The sequence below is a fragment of the Podarcis melisellensis genome, assembly GCF_964234715.1.
Source record: "Podarcis melisellensis genome assembly, chromosome: 17".
NCBI lineage: Eukaryota > Metazoa > Chordata > Lepidosauria > Squamata > Lacertidae > Podarcis > Podarcis melisellensis.
In genome coordinates this window covers 26,041,385-26,064,331 of record NC_138534.1, presented here as the reverse complement: position 1 = coordinate 26,064,331, position 22,947 = coordinate 26,041,385, and the positions used below count along the sequence as shown (strand labels likewise).

Genomic DNA, 22,947 nt, shown 5'->3' with positions numbered 1-22,947 from the left:
CTGCGCCCCCACCAAAAAAAAACCTGGCTGCTGCCCATGGCCCTGGCACCGAAATTTGTGGGTGCCCTGCCCCTTCCTGGGGAATTTTGCTCGGGCACCCCAGGGAGATGGCACCTATGGGTGGGTACTAAAACAGTTGGCGAAGCCGCCTTCGCGGGCAGGAACCGAGGCTTCGGGCGGGAGCCCTCCGCTCGCCGCCTGGCGGCCGAGGGGGCGTGGAGAACGAGCCCCAGGCGCCCTTCACCCTCCGGGCCTCAGAGCTGCGGGGAGGCGCGGAAAGACGGAGCTTGGAGGCGCCATGAGCCCGGCGGCGGAGACGCGACGGCAGCCACCACCTCCGCCTCCGTCGCTCCTGCTCCTCCTCCTGCTGCTGCTCCTCTCGTCCCCTTCAGGAGGAGAGGCGGACCCGGGTAAGCTAAAGGGAGAAATTAGCGCGCGCAGCGTGGATCTCTGCTAGAGCAAGAGTGCCTCTGGCCATGTGCAGAGGAGAGCGCGCGGAGGCGCAGCTGCGCTCCAGCCACCGTGGAAACAGTGCAGAAGAAGGACGCGTTTCCAGCCTTCTTTCTATAACTTTTTCCTAGCCCACCTTTAAAAAGAAGCTTTAAGCTCGAGGATGTGTGGGGGGGGGCACCGAAAACCAATTGTTGTTCGTATGAGTTGTTTGATTCTGTGTTGGCTTCCATAAGAGCCGAGGTCCCTTTGCCCCCCCACCCCCAATTTTTTTTTGAGGGGGTCAACCTACCCCACCCCAAGTTGATGCGCATTGCCATCCAGACGTTGTGCATGTGATAAATTATATGGTGCAGGGATTACCTGTCCCCCCATTAATTAAAATACTTAACTAACTGACCAACTGCATCACAGATAACTTGGTTCTTGCCCCCCCCAACATAAAGCCTCCCCCCAAAAAATAAATCCTGGTTATGGCCATGCCCCCCCTCCTATTTTCTTCAAATTTGCACCTTTAGTGGCTGCACATACTCTGGCTCTGGGATGCTCCCCTTTTGGAAGCGCTGAGTGCAGGACATGTGCCATGATCCATATCTATCCTGTTGTTCGTGGAGAAAGATGCCTGTTTGTTGCATTTCTCCTCCAACCCAATTAACCATTGGGTTTGGAAATTTGATCCACGTAAACTTAGCAGCCGAGGTGTGTGTGTCGAAGACAGCCGTTGCATGTGCACAGATGGTGACAGCTTTCACGAAAAGGGGGTGGTTTTTGGGGGGTCTGGGGTGGGGAGAACCAGGGAAATAAAGCAGGTTTAATGCACACCAGGTGAGGACATCCCTGCCCCCTCTCTGGTGTGTACAGCAATACATAAATATGATGGGGGGGGGGGACGGACAACCTTGCCGCGTTTTAAGATGCTAATGCGTACAAATGTATAAATAGCAGTTCTCCTGAAAACCGCCCACATTTCTGCAGGGGGGCTGCCCGCTTCCAGGTTTTGTTTTGAGCGCTCAGCTGTGCATTTTTAGCATTCCGAGTAAAATTTTCATCACATCAAATAACGGCGCTCAGTATTTTCTTTAAAATGCATTTGCATGTTATGGAACCTTTGGGTTAATGTCTGCATTTAGCTTTCACTTTTCTTAAAAATGCACATAGTAAGCACTCATGGTGGGTAGACTAATAATTGTGGGGATCACAGTTGGTGTTGTTCAAGGTGCTAACCATTTCCTCCCTTGCTGTAGCCCTGAAAATTGCTGCTCCAAAACCAAGAGTTACTTGGGGGCAACAGAGTAATCATCAAAGAGTACTGGCCAACATTTTTTTTTCAACCCCCAATTTGGTAGTTTTGCTCCTAGGCTGGCAGCAGCACAGTGCCAGAGATGAGGGCAGAAGCTTAGGCCAAGACTCAGTGTTGTAATTGGACTGTGGAGTTCCCTACTTTGGAGCAGGTATTGTTTTATTTAAATTCATATGTTGCCCTTGCTTTCAAAGGAGCCCAAGCAGCAAACACATCAGTGAATAAAACAATACAGTTAAAAATAGAGTATAACAAACATCTGACAATGTTAAAAAAACATACAAAATAATCCAGGAGTGCTTGTTGCCACAATCAGGCTACCTCTTCTGTAGTTCAGATTTCCTTCTTTCCACCACTCTGTAGAATTCCAGCTGATGTTAATCAATCAATCAATCAATCAATTATTACAGTGGTACCTCAGTTAAGAACAGTCCGGTTTAAGAACAATTTGGTTTACAAACTCTACAAAACTGGAAATAGTGTCTTGGTTTGAGAACTTTACCTCGGTCTAAGAACAGAAGCTGAACGATGGAAGGGCACCGGCTGCAGGAAGCCTCATTAGGGAAAGCGCACCTCGGTTTAAGAACGGTTTCGGTTTAAGAATGGAATTCCGGAAAGGATTAAGTTCGTAAACCGAGGTACCACTGTATTAAAATTTATATACCGCCCTATACCCGGAGGTCTCAGGGCGGTTCACAAAACAGATCACAATATATAAAATAAAAATAAAAACAATAACCCAATAATATCCCCCCCAAAAGAGCCACATTTTAAAAGGGTACAGGATATTGATCAAGTCAGCCAAAGGCCTGGTTAGAAAAGAATGTATTTGCCTGGCACCTAAAGGTGTATAATGAAGGCACCAGGCGAACTTCCCTGGGGAGAGCATTCCACAGACGGGGAACCACTGCAGAGAAGGCCTGTTCTCATGTTGTCACCCTCCGAACCTCTCAGGAGGGAGGGCCTCAGACGGCAATCTCAGGGTCTGGGTAGGTTCATATGGAAAGAGGCGGTCCTTGAGGTATTGTGGCTCTGAGCCGTTTAAGGCTTTATAGGTCAAAACCAGCACTTTGAATTAGGCCTGGAAACTAATTGGTAGCCAGTGCAGTCGGACCAGAATCGGTGTAATATGCTCCGGTGAGCAACCTGGCCGCTGAATTCTGCACCAGCTGAAGTTTCCAAACCATCTTCAGAGGCAGCCCTACATATATCGCATTGCAGTAATGATTAATCCTTAGCTTTTTGTGGGAATGAGCCCATCCAGGCCTGTTATCTGGATAGAAGAAGGCTTGTGTCATTATGTCGGCCTTGCTTCTCTGCTCCTTGGCTCTAGAAGCACATGGTGCTGGTATGAGAACTAACATGATCTTGTGTACCTGTGTTGCAGTTATACTTGAGTGCGATTCATTGGGAGGCTGAAAATGCCTCCAATGTTAGTTGTCCAGTGCATTGCTAGGTAATTACCAGTCCTAATTTACAGTGCTTAATTTTTTTATAGATGCCACAAGTGCTTTACCTTCTGACGTGTGCGCCACTTGCCATGCTAATGCCACATGCCAGCAGCGAGATGGCAAAAACGTCTGCACCTGTAATTATGGATTTGTGGGCAATGGGAGGACTTACTGTCAAGGTAGGTGGACATTTGTGATTCCTTGCAACTTCACAAAGGCATGCGTGGAATAACAATCGAACTATTACAATTTAGGATTTGTTATAATAACGCAAAGGCCTCCAGGGGTGAATGGCGTGACATACAGCTGCTCACGCAGAACTGCTCAGATATACTCCAGATATTAATAATATGCCCTTACTTAACAAATTGGGGATGCGGGTGGCGCTGTGGGTTAAACCACAGAGTCTAGGACTTGCTGATCAGAAGGTCGGCGGTTCGAATCCCTGTGACAGGGTGAGCTCCCGTTGCTCGGTCACTGCTCCTGCCAACCTAGCAGTTCGAAAGCACGTCAAAGTGCAAGTAGATAAATAGGTACCGCTCCGGCGGGAAGGTAAATGGCATTTCCGTGCACTGCTCTGGTTCACCAGAAGTGGCTTAGTCATGCTGGCCACATGACCCGAAAGCTAAATGCCGGCTCCCTCGGCCAATAAAGCGAGATGAGCGCCGCAACCCCAGAGTCGGCCACGACGGGACCTAATGGTCAGGGGTCCCTAAACTGAACAAACTGAGCCCCATGAATCGTTGCTTGCAACTTTCAGTTTGCTCCGCTTCTTCTCTGTGAAAGTTTGTTCCCTTAAAGGGATAGACACATCTACTAGAACATAAACCTATACAGTCATACCTCGGGTTACAGACGCTTCGGGTTGCGTGATTTCAGGTTGCGCACTGCGTCAAACCTGGAGGTACCGGAACAGGTTACTTCCGGGTTTCAGCTCTTGCACATGTGCAGAAGCGCCAAATTGTGAACCGCCTGTGTGCAGACGCATGCGTCGCGGGTTGTGAACACTGTGGGTTGTGAACATGCCTCCCGCATGGATCATGTTCACAACCCAAGTGTCCACTGTATAGATAATAGGATGTTAGAGTGTGGCAAGACAGGTTTTGTGATGTGGGAATCTTGCCCCACCAGCACTATCCTGGCATGCTAGGTTGTCTTCACAGATAGGCAGTGCTGGATTTACGTATAAGATAAACAAGCTATAGCTTAGGGCCCCAGTCTCTTGGGGCCCCCAAAAAAATTTAAAGGGAAAAAACCCTTGATGTACATTTCCAAAATATAAGATAAGAAACAAATAAAATAAAACCTACATACAGTTAGAGCTTAATAATTATTTCACTATTAATATACTTCTTCTTAACTGTATTTCAGTTCAACAATTTGCTTTGATAAAATACCTATTTTGTTATGTGCAAATGGCTTTAGATACCTATTAGGTCCATATAGCATATATTCAACACAAAAAACAGCAACAGTTTGTTGTTGACAAAGGACAGCTGGACATATTAAGGGCCCCATTACCTTCAGTAGCTTAGGGCCTCATCAAACCTAAATCTGGCCCTACAGATAGAACCCCCACAGAGGCTCACAGTAAATTGGGTGAATTATCTGAACAATGGGTTGTATACATCTAAGTTCTACTTAGAAAAAACCCACTGAGACCAATGGACTTTGGTTAGTAATGTTCATTAATTTCACTGGGTCTATGCTGAGTACGGCTGAAATAGTCTTCTTCCCAAGACTACCCCGAGCCGTCGATGCGGTGTGGGTGGGTGTGACAAAAAAATTTCCGCACCAGGTACCACCTGACGTTGCTATGCCTCTGATGGAATCAATTCTTTTTAAACAAATTCTCTTTTTAATGATGTGTAGGTGGTACTTGGGGACGCAGGTGGCGCTGTGGGTTAAAGCCTCAGCGCCTAGGACTTGCCGATTGAAAGGTCGGCGGTTCGAATCCCTGCGGCGGGGTGCGCTCCCGCTGCTCGGTCCCAGCGCCTGCCAACCTAGCAGTTCGAAAGCACCTCCGGGTGCAAGTAGATAAATAGGGACCGCTTACCAGCGGGAAGGTAAACGGCGTTTCCGTGTGCGGCTCTGGCTCGCCAGAGCAGCGATGTCACGCTGGCCACGTGACCCGGAAGTGTCTTCGGACAGCGATGGCCCCTGGCCTCTTAAGTGAGATGGGCGCACAACCCCAGAGTCTGGCAAGACTGGCCCGTACGGGCAGGGGTACCTTTACCTTTACCTTAGGTGGTACTTAACCCCAGTAAAACTAGCAAAGATTTACCACAACAGTGATAATCTTTGCTGGAAATGGCTGCTCGAATTTTACTAGCTAAGAACTGGAAAATACAGGAATTACCAACTGTGGAAGACTGGCAGATGAAGATGATGGATTTTTCGGAGCTAGCTGACCTGACTGGAAGAATCCACGACTGGAAAGAAGAGGAATACCAAGAAGATTGGAAGAAATTAAAAGACTATTTGAATAAATGTTCTAATATAAAAAATTAGAAATCACTTGAAAGTACCAAATAGGATTAAAATAGGATTTACCAAATAAATGGGGTTTAGGAAGTAAGAAAAGTGAATAAGCTAGATAATAACTGGAAATATTTTGGTTTAAGAATGATATTGGAAAGCTGTTACATACAGACACAAGGAAATTCAGAAGGAAGGGAATGGAGGAAGTCAACCAATATGTAAATAAGTATGGGCTTTTAAAGGATTAAGTTCGCTCATATTGTTTATCTCTTTTATGGTGGTGGATAAGATGTTTATTGTACTGTTTTCTTTTTTGATGCACTCCCCCCCTTCCTTTTTGTGTTATCTGTTCTGTTATGTGGTTTAATTGTGGAAAACTTAATATATATATTTTAAAAAAAAACCAAAACCAAAACAAATTCTCTTTTTAAATGGTAGAAAATAATTAGAGAATAATACTGATATTTAATGGTTTGCTTTAACCTCTGCAATTTTTAAAAAATGTTTTGTCAGACAAAAACGAATGTGATATTGGGGCAAGCAAGATTTGTGGAGAGCACGCTTCATGCCACAATACACAAGGAAGCTTTTATTGCATTTGTCTAGAAGGCTTCCAGGCTTCCAGTAAAAACAAGATATTCATTCCCAATGATGGCACAAAATGTATAGGTAAGTACAGCAGCAACAAGTCATAAGGAATTTTTACTGATTTCCTTTATGTTCTTTTTAGAACACACACACACACACACACACACACACAGACACACACACACACACAGAGAGAGAGAGAGAGAGAGAGAGAGAGAGAGAGAGAGACAGACAGAGACAGAGACAGAGAGAGAGAGTTTTAGTTTTCATCTAAAGCTGTTTCTCTCTTTAATGTATGTCCTTTCCACTACTTGAGCATGTCTAAATTGACACTTTTCATTTTCAAAATTGCTGGGAGCTGTAATTGAGGAAGATCAAACCCATATTTCCACATAGTTATGTAGGAGAGGGGGAATTTTCTGCTATATATTTTTGGCAGAAAGTATTTCATTTTTAGAAATGCATTGTTTCATAAAATTAATAAGATACAGGAGTGACTATCATGCTGATTAAGCTGACAACTAAAATATATACCAGTCAAATCTAAAATAAAAGTTGTAGTTATTATTATTTTTAACTGATTTAGAGAAGCCTTCATTCCCCCACCTCCGAAACCTAATTAATGTTCAGGGAAGGGAATATTTGAGTCTGCAATAGATTTACAAGTTTCCCTGTAAAAATAATTTCCAGGTAAAGCTTTGAATTTGTTGCAATATATACATCTAAATGTGCTATATTAGTGTTTTTTCACAAGACAAATGGGAAACTGTTCAGATCCATGCTTTCTAAGGCACAGGACAACTGGAAGTGTGGACAAACCTTCTGTTTGCCCCACTTGCTTTCCCTGGGAAAACCAGCTCTTTTGTGCTAAATCGGAGCAAACGTCAATCCAATTGATGTTTGCTCCGGTGCAGCAGTAAAGATCGGATTTCTACAAGAGAAAGTGGCAGGACCAAGCGGGAGTCTGAATGAGCCCTTATGGACTCTGGAGGCCCCAATTCAAGGCTGGCGTTGGTTTCTATCACCCAGGCCTCTTGTGCTGCTGGTCTGACAGATCACCCCAGCCCCTCTTCATCATAGTCCAAGTCCAGGCTTACTGTTCTATGTATTTTGCATCTGTTTTCTCCCACAGCTGATAACATAGCCATTGTGTTTTATACTCTGATATCTGAGGTTTTGTGTATGCAAGCTCGTGGTTATTATTTTTCATGTGGGAAAATTGCTTCAGTGCTGCAATATGTATATGTGCAGATGTGAGAGACTGACTTCTTGAAGGGCACATAGCAAATCACTGGCAGGGGTGGAACCGGGGCGGAGGAAGGGGGTGCGGTGGGGGCAGATTGCCCCAGGTGCCACCACTGAGGGGGGTGACAAAATGCCGGACGGCACTCACCGCAGGGCCTGCAGTTCACCCAAGCCACACGTATCTCCTGGGAGTGATGCGGTGGCTTGGGTGCCCACAGGCTCCACGCTGCCCCAAATGGTCAGCCCTCCCCCTCAGATGTAGGGCGGCTGAGTGGAAGGAGGCAGGCAGACTCGGAGCATTCTGCCCCGGCTGGCCCTGCCCCTCGGTTGGCTGGCCTCGCCCCCACACGCACGCCGCCCCATGCGCCCAATCGGCTTGCTCCGCCACTGACAGGGGTAGAACTTGAGTCCAAGATTTCCTGATCTAAGTCCAGCTGATGCCTTTCCTCAGATCTCTTTACTGGCTTTCCATCCCCTTCCATGCCCAGTGTTAACTGTTTGCTCTTACCTTTGAAACTTTGGAGTGAGCTTGCCCCAGTCTTATCTATTGACATGTCTCTGATCTGTTGATATTTCTAATTTCTGCCACCTCAAAGTCTCCTGCTCTCTTAAATAGCCCTGCCCTTTCCCCCTTGCACCCCTTCTCCAAATACTTGCTTACTGCCATCCTCCTCTTTTTCTCATTTATTTATTTATTTGGTTTTCCAGATTAACATTTTACAGTCACATATCCAACATACAACATAAAAACAAGATTCCAAGGAATCTCCTGGACTTCCCTCCTCCCCTTTGTGGGTCCTATTGTTAACCATTTCCTTCTGCATCTTTTATGATAATCCAAAGTCTTTTAAATTGTCTCTCAATTATGGCCAAAATTCACCATTAAGCTACAAGTGTTATTCCAATCGTACTGACGATTTTAGCTGCTTACAATGGTTTTTATGATAAATTATAAATTCCCCCCATTCCTTATTAAGATTTTGGTCTTCCTGATTTCTGATCCTTCCGGTCATTTTAGCCATTTCGGCATCATCCATCAACTTAATCTGTCATTCTTCTCTGGTAGGGACTTTCCCCTCATTTCTTCCAACAAGTCTTTGGCTTAATTCCATACTCCTCTTATCATTTGAAACTAAGGGCGGGATTCCCCTAATGAGGCACAAGTATTTCTGCTTGGGCAGTGGGGCTTCTCTCCCCGCCCCCGAACCATCCAGAATTGGCTCTGGGGGCATCAGGAGCAGGGGTGGAGGAAGGGGGTGCGGTGGGGGTGGATCACCCTGGGTGTCTTTGCTGAGGTGGGTGACATTTGGCGTGTTGCCAGCCTGCAATTCCCAGCCTACCCCGAGCCATCAGGGGAAGGGGGGAGCTGCGCCGCTTTGCCAACTGCATCCCCCCTTCCCCCTTCATTTTGACAGCTGGGGGAGGCTTGGGAGTCATGGGCAGGTGGTGCGCCGAATGTCCGCCATTGGCGGCTCTCTCCACCCCCATGGGCGGCCCACTTGCGCCACTCTGTGCACCTGAGCTGCTATCCCATGCCTGGCAGGGCACCCTCCGCGTCCCTCCCCCTTTGGGAGCGTGCCTGCCCTGGGCAGCATGGGCATACGCTCTGCCGCTGATCAGGAGAAACCCCACAGCAGCTGGAAGGGACGGGGTTTTTTCCGTCAGGCAAATTGCAATGTTTGTGTTCACAGAACAGTCATAATATTACAACACTGGATTCCATCCTTAGTCCATCTTCACACACCCCAGTTATACTTCCCTCTTCATTTCTCCCCTTCTTTTCTTGTCTCCCTCACTGTTGAAAGCCCCCTGACCCAAGGACCAGTCATTTTCATGTATGCTATAGTTTAAAGCACTATGTGTGGTAGTTGCTCAGAGCAGGCCCACTGAAATGAATGAACATGGCTAAGTTAGGTCCATTAATTTCAGTGGGGCAACTTGGTGCTAGGTAAGCTCTAAACAATAATTGTTGCTGCATGTTGGCTCTTGCCTACCAATGGGTTCAAAATATTTGAAGCAGTCTTCATAAAAAGACGGTCACAATTATATTACATTTTCTAGATCTTGATGAATGTGGAATCTCAGGCATCTGTGGCCTTGGAGGACGATGTGTGAATACATTAGGAAGCTATGAGTGCTACTGTATTGAAGGATACCGAACAGAAAATGGAGTGGAACCATTTCATTCGCGTACAGCAAATACTTCGTGCAAAGGTGAATGCTTGTATTTTTAAAAAGAGTACAGTTTTAGGCCCCTTTAGGTATTGAAATACAAGGGAAAACATGTCTGTATGCTCTGCCCAATTGTGCAGTAAGTGGTAAACCCATCTTCCAGTATTCTAGCTGATGAGGCACTGGGATGATTGACAAGCACTCAATTCCAACGTTGAATCCCTAGTACAGTGGTACCTTGGTTCCTGAATGGCTTAGTTGTCGAACAAATCGGCTCCCGAACACCGCAAACCTGAAAGTTAAGTGTTCAGGTTTGCAAACATTTTCCCACAGTGTTTAGTGGGACTTACTCCCAGGTGCACAGGCATAAGATTGCAGCTTACATGATAAATAGGAATGCGGGTGGCGTTGTGGTCTAAACCACTGAGCTTCTTGGGTTTGCCGATCGGAAGGTTGGCTGTTTGAATCCGCACAATGCGGTGAGCTCCTTTGCTCTGTCCCAGCACCTGCCAACCTAACAGTTTGAAAGCATACCAGTGAAAGTAGATAAATAGGTACCACTGCAGCGGGAAGGTAAATGGTGTTTCTGTGCACTCTGGTTTCCATCACAGTGTTCTGTTGCGCCAGATGCAGTTTAGTCATGCTGGCCACATGACCTGGAAAGCTGTCTGTGGACAAACGGCGGCTCCCTCAGCTTGAAAGCGAGAAGAGCGCCGCAACCCCATAGTTGCCTTTGACTGGACTTAACCATCCAGGGGTCCTTTACCTTTACCTTACATGATAAATCCCTTCCCTTAAGACAGAGCCATGCTGATGGTAAACCTTGGTATCATTTTGTTATCAGTTTTGACCAGCTCTTTAATAGTTACTACGTTACTGAAAATGCTCCATTTTACATTGCAAGTATTAGGCAATTGAATTATTACTCATAGTGAAAGTAAGAATCCATTTTTTTACTAACGTAAAAAGCAAAACACTGAATGGTAGAGGTGTGTTGTTTAAAGTATTTTATACCCCCACTTTCCCTCATATAACTCACAGTGTCTTACAAAAACAAAGCAGTAGTGCATAAAATGAATAAATGCAGCAATGCATTTATTTATTTCAGTAATTAATTTTTTCTGCTCTGTTTAGCTGAAAAGAGAGTGGCTTAAAAAAAATAAAATCGGTAGTAAGACAGCCCCTGCCCTCAGGCTTAAAAGAGCTGAAATGCAAAGAATAAGAGATGGGGTGGGAGGAGAAAATATATATCCTTACGTACTAGTTTTTTACATTAGAGATATTATAACGACCAGCTGCGATGAAAAAGTTCAGGGAGCTTGATGGAATGGTTGCCACTAGGTGACAGATGAGGAAGGCTGAAAGGCAGTTGGCCTCTCAGAAGAGGTGATAGCATAACTCACCTTCTTTTCTTTACCAAGGCAGTCCTTGGTGTAATGGTTAAGAGCGATAGACTCGTAATCTGGTGAACTGGGTTCGCGTCCCCACTCCTCCACATGCAGCTGCTGGGTGGCCTTGGGCTAGTCACTCTTCTCTGAAGTTTCTCAGCCCCACTCACCTCACAGAGTGTTTGTTGTGGGGGAGGAAGGGAAAGGAGATTGTTAGCCGATTTGAGACTCCTTAGGGCAGTGATAAAGTGGGATATCAAATCCAAACTCTTCTTCTTCTTCTCCTTTCCCTCTGCCTTGTGGTCTGCAGTAAAACAGCATAAAAACAAAATGTTATGCGCTGCTAACAATAGAAAGGGGAGCAGGAAAGTCTGCCCTAGATATGACTCAGAAAAAATGTAGCTGCGCCAACACCCATAAAACAGCCCTCTGCTTTTTAATTTCTGTTTTCTGGAGCAGTTCGGTTTAAGACATTGTCGCTTGTGTGTTGTATGAGTGTCTGGGACCCTGAAAAGAGGAAGAACACACAGAATTTAACTGCCAAGTTCTGTCACTTTTTTCTCTGTGAAAATGCCTAGCACGATAGTTATCTCATGTGAAAATATATAATCACAGTGACTTGTGTTTTCAGAGGGGAAATGTAAAGAAATGAAAGTAATAACAGCAGCACTCCTGCAAGAGTCAGGAGCTTTTACCACTTTGCCATGTGGAGTTGGCATAATCTTTGGATGACTCATTTTAAATAAGATAGCAGCACCTCCTGAGAACTGTGCTTTGGCAGTCATCGTAATAATATAGTAGAAATAATCATTATAATAATGATCATAAAAAGGCAGAATACTTCAAGGAGGCTATATAATTGCTTGAGTGCAAGACTCGTTGTACCAGCACACAGGCTTTTGAGGAGCCATGCCAGTAGGTGTGCCAGCACATTTCAAAAGGCGATGCTATGCAGGCATCGCAGTGGTATTATGGCAACATTGCAGGCAGGCGCGGAAATGTTTTAGAACTGCGATGAAAAACATCCAGTGCCTGTACCAGGTACCTAATTCAACCGACTCAGGGCCATGTGAAGTATGGGATTTTAGAGAGATGATGGTGCCATGTGCTGCAGCATGGGCCTATAAAAGGTAAAGGTAAAGGTACCCCTGCCCATACGGGCCAGTCTTGCCAGACTCTGGGGTTGTGCGCCCATCTCACTCAAGAGGCCGGGGGCCAGCGCTGTCTGGAGACACTTCCGGGTCACGTGGCCAGCGTGACAAAGCTGCATCTGGTGAGCCAGAGCCGCATACGGAAACGCCGTTTACCTTCCCGCTAGTAAGCGGTCCCTATTTATCTACTTGCACCCGGGGGTGCTTTCGAACTGCTAGGTTGGCAGGCGCTGGGACCGAGCAACGGGAGCGCACCCCGCCGCGGGGATTCGAACCGCCGACCTTTCGATCGGCAAGCCCTAGGCGCTGAGGCTTTTACCCACAGCGCCACCCGCGTCCCTTAGCATGGGCCTATAGGATCTGATAAAAGAGGCGATAGTTCCTGCCCTTACACTAACACCGATCTGACCTAAATGCCACACCTAAAGTGCAAAAGTGTCAATCTTCTAGTAGGCAGAGCTGGTGATTCACTAAATGGGCTTTGAAATCTCAATGAATAGAAGCAATCTATTCAGAGCAAAAAGCTAAATTGATAGTGAATAATGTGGTGACAGAAGAGTTCAGAATTGAAAAAGGAACACGACAGGGGTGCCCCCTATCACCCCTGCTATTTATCTCGGTCCTGGAGGTACTGCTGAACTTGATTAGAAAGGATCGGGAGGTACAAGGAATACAGGTCGGAGGTAAACAATACAAGTCGGAGGCCTTTGCAGATGATTTGGTTTTAACACTACAGGAGCCAGAATCTAGTACTAAAAGAGCTTTAGAATTAATTTATGAGTTTGGTCAGGTGGCAGGATTCAAGTTGAACAAACAAAAAACAAAGGTTTTGGCGAAAAATCTGACTTCTTTAGAAATAGATGAGTTTCAGAAAGAAACGGAGTTAAATGTGGCTAAAAAAGTGAAATACCTGGGGGTGAATTTGACCGGGAAAAATTTGAACTTATTCAAAGATAATTATGAAAAATGCTGGATTGAAATTAAAAAGGATTTAGAAATCTGGTCAAGACTAAAACTTACCTTGTCGGGAAGAATTGCAGCTGTAAAGATGAATGTATTGCCAAAGATGTTATTCTTGTTTCAAACCCTGCAGATCGTGGATAGAGTGGAGTGTTTTGGAAAGTGGCAGAAGGACATTACGAAATTTGTCTGGCAGGGCAAAAGGCCCCGGATAAAACTTAAAATACTAACAGATGCTAAAGAAAGAGGGGGGTTTGCCCTGCCGGACTTAAGGTTATACTATGAGGCAGCATCCTTCTGCTGGCTGAAGGATTGGTTTCTACTAGAAAACACTGATGTCCTAGATCTGGAAGGGTTTAACAATGCTTTTGGATGGCATGCATATTTGTGGTACGACAAGGTAAAGGTACATAAATTGTTCAAGAGCCATATTGTCAGGAAAGCTTTGTTTAATGTCTGGACTAGATACAAGGACTTATTTGAAAATAAGACACCGAGGTGGTTGTCACCAACGGAGGCGAAGACCACCAAAGTACTTAACATGGAGAGTGGTTGGGCTAAATATTGTGAGATAATAGAAAAAGTTGGAGATAATTGGAAGCTGCAGAGTTTAGAAAAAATAAAGGACAAGGTGCGAGACTGGTTTCTCTATGCCCAAATTCAAGAGATGTTTAAAAAAGATAAAAAGATTGGTTTCCAGGTGGAAAAATCAAAATTAGAGACAGAACTACTTGAACCTAAGACGAAAGTGCTCTCAAGAATGTATAACTTGCTGCTTAAATGGAATACACAAGATGAGTTAGTTAAATCAGCTATGATTAAATGGGCTCAAGACATTGGTTACAACATCATGTTTGAAGACTGGGAAAGGTTATGGAACACCGATATGAAATTCACGGCATGTAGTGCCTTGAAAGAAAACATTATGAAAATGATATATAGGTGGTACATGACCCCAGTCAAACTTGCAAAGATTTACCATTTGTCTGATAAAAGGTGTTGGAAGTGTAAGGAAGCTGAAGGAACGTTCTTTCACCTCTGGTGGACATGCCCGAAGGTGAAGGCATTCTGGGAAATGGTTTATAATGAGTTGAAAAAGGTATTTAAGTATACCTTTACTAAGAAACCAGAGGCCTTTCTCCTGGGCATTGTGGGCCAGAGAGTGACAAAGAAGGATAGAACTTTCTTTTTATATGCAACTACAGCAGCAAGAATTCTATTGGCTAAATATTGGAAGGTACAGGAGCTACCCACGCTGGAAGAGTGGCATACGCAGCTGATGGACTATATGGAACTGGCCGAAATGACTGGCAGAATCCGAGACCTGGGAGAAGAGGCAGTGGAAGAGGACTGGAAAAAATTTAAGGACTATTTACAAAAACATTATAAGTTATGTGAATGTTGAGAATTTGTTAAGTTTTTAGACAACAAGCTTCAGATTTCAAATTTTTGATATTGCTGAATTTAAGTTCTGATGATGAAATGACTAAAGTCTAGGGTAAAGTTTCTATATTGAGGACTGTTGGAATTGTGAACTAACAATATTTCCCCTAAACCTAATATACAATTGAGGAAAGTACAAAACACAGGAAACAAGGTATTAATTTGCTGTAACTTTATTTTATTGAAAAAGATGCAGGGGATGGAAGATGTGGGGAAGTCCAGTAGATCATGAAAAATTGTTTTGTAAAGTAAGATCTCTTTTTTGCTTATAACCTTTTTCCTTTTCTTTCTGTAAAACTGCCTTTGTTGAATAACTGACGATGTATCTGACCTTGGAAAAAAGCAAATAAAAACATTATTATAAAAAAAAAAAAATGAAATCTCAATGTTTTCTTGTCTTTGTTTTCTGCAACTTTTTTTTTTAATTAAAAAAAGAGGCTTATGCTGGAGGGCAGCTTTGGGCAGAGAGCAGAGATGTGAATGGGGAGAGGTGCTTAGCTTCAGCTGCCATTCCTTTGCTACAGATTATCCTCATCTTCCTCTCATCTTTCAAATTAGGTGTTTTCCAGTGGTTTCAACCCATTGGGGAGAGAAAGCTGCTTGGCTTTGTGATCTGAGCAGAAAAATGGATGGGAAATGGTTTCAGGACTCTTTGCCTCCGCTGCTTTTCCATTTTAAATTGACACATCACAAAGTTGCTCCCACCCCCCACCCCCCACCCAACCGCTCCAAAAAAAGTATGGCATCAAAACTATAAGCATTCTCATTAGTTCCTTAACTGGGTTTGCAGGAGGGCAAGGATCCCCTAAAATTTCTGGGTGCCAGTTCTCCCCATGATGTCTGAAATCAGTAAATGTGGGGTTTGGTCAATGGATTTAGCAAGGCCTACAAGGGACGCGGGACTCTATCCAAGCTCAGATGTAAATATGTGCAAATAAACCATATTTCATAAAGGCGCTACGGTCTCCACTATGCCTCATTTTCCCCAAAGGAAACACAAACTTTGATTAAATGCTGAGATCCCTGGAATCTTTCACTGCTCAGCAGAGATTGATTGGAGTTGCTGGCAACAGTAAAGACATATAAATGTAGCAAAATGTGTTTGTAAATTCATAATTTAAGCAGTTGGGATTGTCTCAGTTCTGTGTTGTGTACCCTAGGGCTACATAGACACAATATATTTAAAGTACATTTTTCTCACCAAAGAATCCTGGGTACTGTGTTGGTTTCTGCTTCCCTCACTGAGCAGCGAAGTGCTTGTCACGAGACAGGTTGTTTACATTCCACAGAGTCTGTACTGTTGGAGGTTTTCTCACGGGAACGGGAGACTGGATGTGACGTACACTGGTTTCCTGTTTTTCACTGTTCTTTGCAGTTTCAGTTTGTGATTCTCTCTGTGCTTTAGAGGAGAGATGATGCATTTCTCTGCTCCGGCAGAGGGAAAATGTTTTTCTGTAACTTACCAGCTTTGAACTGTAAATAAAGTAGTATAGAGCATGTTGGCTCATACTTCTCATCATTCCGCTGTGCACGGGACACTGCTTATCAACATCATTTGGTTTCGGGCCCAGAAAAATGCAGTGTTTTGAGATTGGGCTTCAGAAGTCGGGCTCCTGGCAAAGGAATAAAGGGGCAAAGGATCGGAACAGCGGCAGAGGCACGGATCGCAAGGTATCTGCTCTGCGCGTCAAAATGATTGATGAAGGTATGTGCTACTGCTCCGGGCAGCCTGCCAGCTTCTAATTAATGGCTTTATGGCTGGACTTTGAACTTTTAATAGCCGGTTTTGCCGCGGCACAGGCAATTGGCTCAAAGGGACGCTATGCTGGGGGAAAACGAAAGTAAAGTGCTGTTGTTTCAAAGCAGCTGCAAATGTGACGCAGCAAAAATTAAAGGGCAACATAGAGAAAGCACTTGGGGACTTTCGCTATTGAACTTGCTTTTGGAATGCAGTTTTGAAGCAGCTGCAGATAAGCAAAGCAAATAAAGAGAACAGCAGCACAGGCTCATAAGCAGAGGCTGTTTTGAAATTGCCTTTGGATTAAAGCAGTCTGATTTAAAGCAGCATAGATGACGCAGGAGGCAATTGCCAAAGTCATGATGGCTAGCTGCAGAAGGCTGGATGAAGCAAGTGGGGAATTTGATACCACTGATCAGCCAAATGCTCAACTCACAGTAGCTTGTGATACTGCCATGATTCAGACTGAAGCAGATCGGCGGGGTGCTGGCTGCATGGGAAATGGGGAGTCTTCACAGACGTCATCCCATAGTGCAGTGGAACCACCAGATGGCGCCAAAGCTTTGGAGGCAGTGAAATGCTACTCGTGTGGACGTCTAGGCCATATGAAGAGGGAATGCAAATATCCCAGGGCCAAGACAGAGCAGCGCAGCGAAAGCTCATCGCGTGGAAAAGGCCAGAGCAAAGGCAAAGGTCCGGTGTCCAGGACAACGCAGCACAAGGCAATGGTCTCACGCTACGCTCCAAAGGTTACAAAGGTTGCAGAGGTTGCAGAGGTCCAGAAGACGTCTAGATCTTTCTTCGTTGTTGATTCAGCTGCAACGCATCACATGTGCAACGATAAGCGACTGTTCGTGTCTTTTACACCGCAGGAAGGTGCGATTCACCAGGCAGATGGCCACACGATTCCCAGTAAAGGCTACGGAACTGTTGTTCTTCACAGTTTGGACTTGTCGATACAGGACGTGCTTTATGTGCCGGACGCGAAACATAATCTGCTTAGCGTTGGACAGCTGATGGAGCGGAAAATAGACGTTTCCTTTAAGAACAATAGATGCATCATCACCAAGAAAAATGATTATCAATTGTATGCTGAATTTGTTGATCGTTTGTTTGTTTTGTATTATGATGATGTTGTGCAGGATGACACTTGTTGCATTGCAGGTTCTAACAAAAGTTTGCATGCAGATTGTATTCATGCTTTTCACAGAAAATTTGGACATTTGCATTTTGAGGCAGTATCTAAAATGCCTGCCTTGGTTGAAGGTATGACTATTAAACCCTGCAGGTACCACATGAAATGCAAGGCATGCGCAGCAAACAAGGTGAAAATGGCTGCGAAAGGTAAGGTGTCTAGTAGGCAAGCTACAGAACCATACCAAATTATTCATGCTGATTTGGTTGGACCACTAGCGCCCTCTTTGGGTGGGAATAGGTACTTCATGGTTCTCATTGATGCATTTTCCAGGTATATTTTTGTGTATAATCTCAAGCAGAAATCAGAGGCTTTTCCTAGGTTCAAGGAATTCTGTGCTTGGTTGGGAAATGTGCATGGTAAGAAGATTAAGATTCTTTTCACCGACCGGGGGGGAGAATTCACTTCTCAGCAGTTTGAAGCTTTTCTGGCTGAGAAAGGAATTCAACACGATTTGTCTAGTCCTCGCTCGCCATGGCAGAATGGGCTTGCGGAACGAGCAAATCAAACATTGCTTCAAGGGTTAAAAACCTTGCTGCATGATGCAAATCTTCCAGAGAGTTATTGGGCCGAAGCTCTCTCGTGTTTCACTTACAGTTATAATCGCAGGTTATCTTCAGCGATTGGTTGTACCCCCTATGAGAAGATGTTTGGCAAGAAGCCATACATCAAACACATGAAAATTTTTGGTTCGGACATGTGGGTTCACTCACCACAAAACTCCAAGTTAGACAAGCGTGGATTGCATGGTATCTTTCTAGGTTATCAGAAAGGTTCTTACAGAATAATGATGACTGACTCTAAGGAAATTAAGCTCACAAGAAGTGTTGAGTACAATGCCAAGTGGGGGGAGAATGTGGGAATTTTCCAATGTTATCCTGATGACAGTGATGAGACTGAGGATAGTCAACAGCAAAAGCAACCGCAACAACCCACACCCACTGATGAAGGTTCTGATTCTGAGTCTGAAACTGAATCAGATGATTCAGAGGATTTCAAGAGTGCGAAAGCCTCTATGCGACCCTCTGAAAGCTCTGATCAAGAATTGGAGGAACCATTGTTCACAATAGGTCACTTTTCTCCTAAGAAGGAAGAGGAGAGTGTTGAAGACTTAAGGCTAATTCGCAGGTCACAGAGAGCCACAAAAGGCAGACCTCCAAAGAGATTTGCTGATGAGTTTGCTAAGATAGCAGTAACAGCTGTTAAAAACTCCAAGAAGGTTTTTGAACCTTCAAGTTTCCAAGAAATCCAGGATTTGGATTCAAAGGAAGCTGAGCCATGGTTAAATGCCATGAAGGCTGAGCTTGATTCCTTGGAAAGGAACAAAACATGGGACCTTGTTCCAGTAGTTCCAGGAATGAAATTGCTTGGAAGCAAATGGGTCTTCAAAGCGAAGACTGATCAAAATGGCAAGATAGTCAGACACAAAGCCAGATTGGTAGCCAGAGGATTTGCTCAGGTACCAGGTGAAGACTATCACGAGACCTACTCACCCACAGTGAGGTATGAGAGCATTAGGCTTATGCTCAAGCTAGCTGCAGAGGAAAATCTACACATTAGTCACCATGATGTGAATACAGCTTTTCTGTACGGATCTCTAAATGAATCACTTTATATGCTTCCACCTGATGGCGTACAGGTAAAACAGGGATTTGTTTGTGCTCTGAAAAAATCCCTTTATGGTCTCAAACAAAGTGCACGGTGTTGGCACACAAAACTCACTGAAGTATTGTTTTCTCTAGGTTTTAAGCAAGGGAAAGCTGATCCATGTGTATTTGTCAAAGAGGAGGGGCAAAAGAAACTGTATTGTTTGTTTTATGTTGATGATCTTTTATTCTTTTGGAAAGATGTCACAATGTACAATAACGCCCTAGCTCAACTGAAAGAGCACTTTGACATGAAAGATCTTGGTGAGGTAAACAACTACCTATCTCTGGAAATAGAGAGAGATCAAGATGGTAACATTCTAGTACACCAGTCACGGAAAATTGCTGATGTGTTAAGCAAACTAAACCTGATGGATGCTAACCCTGTGGACACACCGATGGTAACAGGTTATCAGGTAGATGACACTGAAGAAGCATTTTCTGACACTACACTGTACAGAAGTGTGCTAGGCAAGCTAAACTTCATTGCCAGATGTTCAAGACCAGACATTGCTGTTAGCTGTAATTTGCTAAGCAGACAAGTCAACAATCCTACTGTTAAGGATTGGAAAGCTCTGAAACGCATAGCGCGGTATTTGAAAGGCACTTTGCATTACAGACTGAGATTTAACAATCAGAAGTCTGGTGGTCTTGAGATATTTGCAGATGCAAGTTTTGGAAGTGACACTACAGACAGGAAAAGTACGTCTGGAGTTTGCTATAGGTACAATCAGGGTCTATTTGATTGGTCATGCAAGAAGCAAACAACAGTTAGCTTAAGTACTTGTGAAGCTGAACTGAATGCACTGTCTTATTCACTTAAAGATTGTGAATGGTTGTTACAATTGTGCAAAGACATGAAAATTCCTGTCAAATGTCCAATCCAGGTTTACCAGGACAACAAAGCATGTTTGGCTTTGCTGAATTCTGAAGGTTGTAAGCAAAGCACGAAGCACTTGCAATTGAAGGTGCAACATGCTAGGGAACGTATTCAGAAGGGACTCGTAACGGTGTCCTATATGCCAGGTAATGAAATTCCTGCTGATGTATTGTCCAAGATTGTATCAAAGGATCAACACTGTACCTATGTGCAGAAGTTGGGTTTGTACTGATATTGTACGAACACGCTGCCCAGTGATGTTCACAGAAAGGGGGAGGATGTTGGTTTCTGCTTCCCTCACTGAGCAGCGAAGTGCTTGTCACGAGACAGGTTGTTTACATTCCACAGAGTCTGTACTGTTGGAGGTTTTCTCACGGGAACGGGAGACTGGATGTGACGTACACTGGTTTCCTGTTTTTCACTGTTCTTTGCAGTTTCAGTTTGTGATTCTCTCTGTGCTTTAGAGGAGAGATGATGCATTTCTCTGCTCCGGCAGAGGGAAAATGTTTTTCTGTAACTTACCAGCTTTGAACTGTAAATAAAGTAGTATAGAGCATGTTGGCTCATACTTCTCATCATTCCGCTGTGCACGGGACACTGCTTATCAACATCATACTGTAGTTTGTTGAGGGTGCTGGGAATTATAGCTTTGTGGGCTAAGCAGCAGTTCCCAATATTCTTTGGGGTGACGAATGTTCTTCAAATGTGTGATTAGTGGCAGCCATTGTTACTTTAAGAAATTGGGCCTTGCATGTCATAGAGTGTCTTTGCCTTATAGTGTCTTAACTTATTCTCCCCCCTCTTTTGGTGCAGTTGTTGACTGTGGGCTCCCACCTTCTGTTCCAAATGCATATTCTGCAGTCAACAAAACAACTTATGGAAACAAAGTTGTTTATACTTGCCAGCCTGGTTATGTCATCGAAAGTGGAAATTCCACTGCAGTTTGCAGTTCCAGCGGACAATGGAAGGAAGCTGATTTTGTATGCAAAGGTAAAGAAAACAATTAAAAAGCTTTAATGATTGCAGCATTTATTTCAACAAAGGCTATTTGTTACATTAATTGTAAGCATATCTTTAAAAAACCGTTACCTTAATAATGCTGTCTTCTTTCTCTTTCTTTCCCATTAGAAATCAATTGTGGAAAACCACGGTGGTTTCCAAATAATACAGATATTATCTGGGATAACAGAACAACTTTAGGAAGCACAATATACTATAAATGTAGGGAAGGATTTCAGTTTTTTGGAGAGCATAATTATTCACAATGCACAACATCTCAGAAGTGGGGAAACATCACTTTTGAATGCAAAGGTAAAAATATCATCTGTAATCTACATTAAAAACGCTCATTATTTATGAATGAACACCACCATAATAACTATCCTTTGTGAAGAAGAAAAAATGTTTTCCTGAAAAGCCCAAGGTTCTTACCTCTTCTTAATAATGGCAAAATGATTTTAGGTATCTTGACAAGTACTAGAGGTTCAGGGTCAGACTAGTTGAGATGTTATACAGCATCCCTGGAAGAAGCCCCACCTCCCATCTGCTGATTCTTGGTTTACATTTTCTATTTGGTTATGGAAATTGGAGAACACGGTATACGAGGCACGATGGTCATATGCCCTGTATTGAGAAATTTTTTATGCCTGATGGTTTACAATATTTTTATACATGCGGTAGCTGGGGAAACCCAGCCAGATGAATGGGGTATGAATAATACAATTATTAATAATTATTATTAATTATTATTAATTGTTGTTGTTGTTGTTGTTGTTGTTGTTATTTATTCATATTCCCAGATCTATCTCACTGCTGCTTGACAAGAGGTTTATTACTTTGTAGTCAGGTATCTACTATATTGAGGACACAGGTGGCGCTGTGGGTTAAACCACTGAGCTTCTTGAGCTTGCCGATCAGAAGGTCGGCGGTTCGAATCCCCACGACGGGGTGAGCTCCTGTTGCTCTGTCCCAGCTCCTGCCAACCTAGCAGTTTGAAAGCATGCAGTGCTTATATTTGGGGCAATATGGTAGATAAAAAAGGTAAAGGGCCCCCATTAGGTCCAGTCGCGGACGACTCTGGGGTTGTGGCACCCATCTTGCTTTCAGGCTGAGGGAGCCAGCATTTGTCTACAGACAGCTTTCCGAGTCATGTGGCCAGCATGACTAGACTGCTTCTGGCGCAACAGAACACCGTGATGGAAACCAGAGCGCACAGAAACACAGTTTACCTTCCTGCCACAGCGGTACCTATTTATTTACTTGCACTGTGTGCTTTCAAACTGCTAGGTTGGCAGGAGCCGGGGCCGAGCAATGGCAGCTCACACCATCACGGGGATTCGAACCGCCGACCTTCTGATTGGCAAGCCCAAGAGGCTCAGTGGTTTAGACTGGGATGACAAAAAGTCTAGACTACTGCAGTTGCATTTCTGAATTAAAACAGCTTCTGATCCCATTTAGAAATAAAATGTGGCAAACCTCCTGCCATACATCACTCCAACATGATATGGAATGGGATATCAAAGCCGGGAAGCTTTGTGGAATACAGATGTGTCAAGGGCTTCTACAACACGAGCATGAAAAAACATTCATTCTGTACCAAAAATGGATCGTGGGAAATCTTGGATCTAAGATGTGAAAGTAAGTGCATGATGATAATCCTAGCACAGACGTTGTGGGCCAGTTCTAACTAAGGGACACTGGAGTTATTATTGCTCTTGTGGCGAAGTGAGGGCACTATCCCTTTGGCAGGCGTCTATGGGTTACGAACCAGAGGAGGTTGTATGATGGAATCTCCCTGGCTGAGGAGAAAGGGTTAAAGTGCTCCACTGCCTCCCGCAGTTTGGTCAAACTCATGCTGGT

At 44.2% G+C, this 22,947-nt stretch overlaps 1 protein-coding gene across 1 annotated transcript in view; it reads left to right on the top strand.

Moving 5' to 3' along the window:
* Window positions 1-237: 237 nt before the first annotated feature.
* Window positions 238-22,947, top strand: part of SUSD1 (sushi domain containing 1) — a 43,343-nt gene continuing 20,633 nt past the window's right edge. The window contains exons 1-7 of the mRNA XM_081894059.1: window positions 238-410; window positions 3,249-3,380; window positions 6,196-6,351; window positions 9,577-9,729; window positions 20,902-21,078; window positions 21,217-21,399; window positions 22,546-22,725. Of these exons, the coding sequence (XP_081750185.1) occupies window positions 299-410; window positions 3,249-3,380; window positions 6,196-6,351; window positions 9,577-9,729; window positions 20,902-21,078; window positions 21,217-21,399; window positions 22,546-22,725 (1,093 nt within the window). The 5' untranslated portion in view covers window positions 238-298. The remainder of the gene's footprint in view (window positions 411-3,248; window positions 3,381-6,195; window positions 6,352-9,576; window positions 9,730-20,901; window positions 21,079-21,216; window positions 21,400-22,545; window positions 22,726-22,947) is intronic.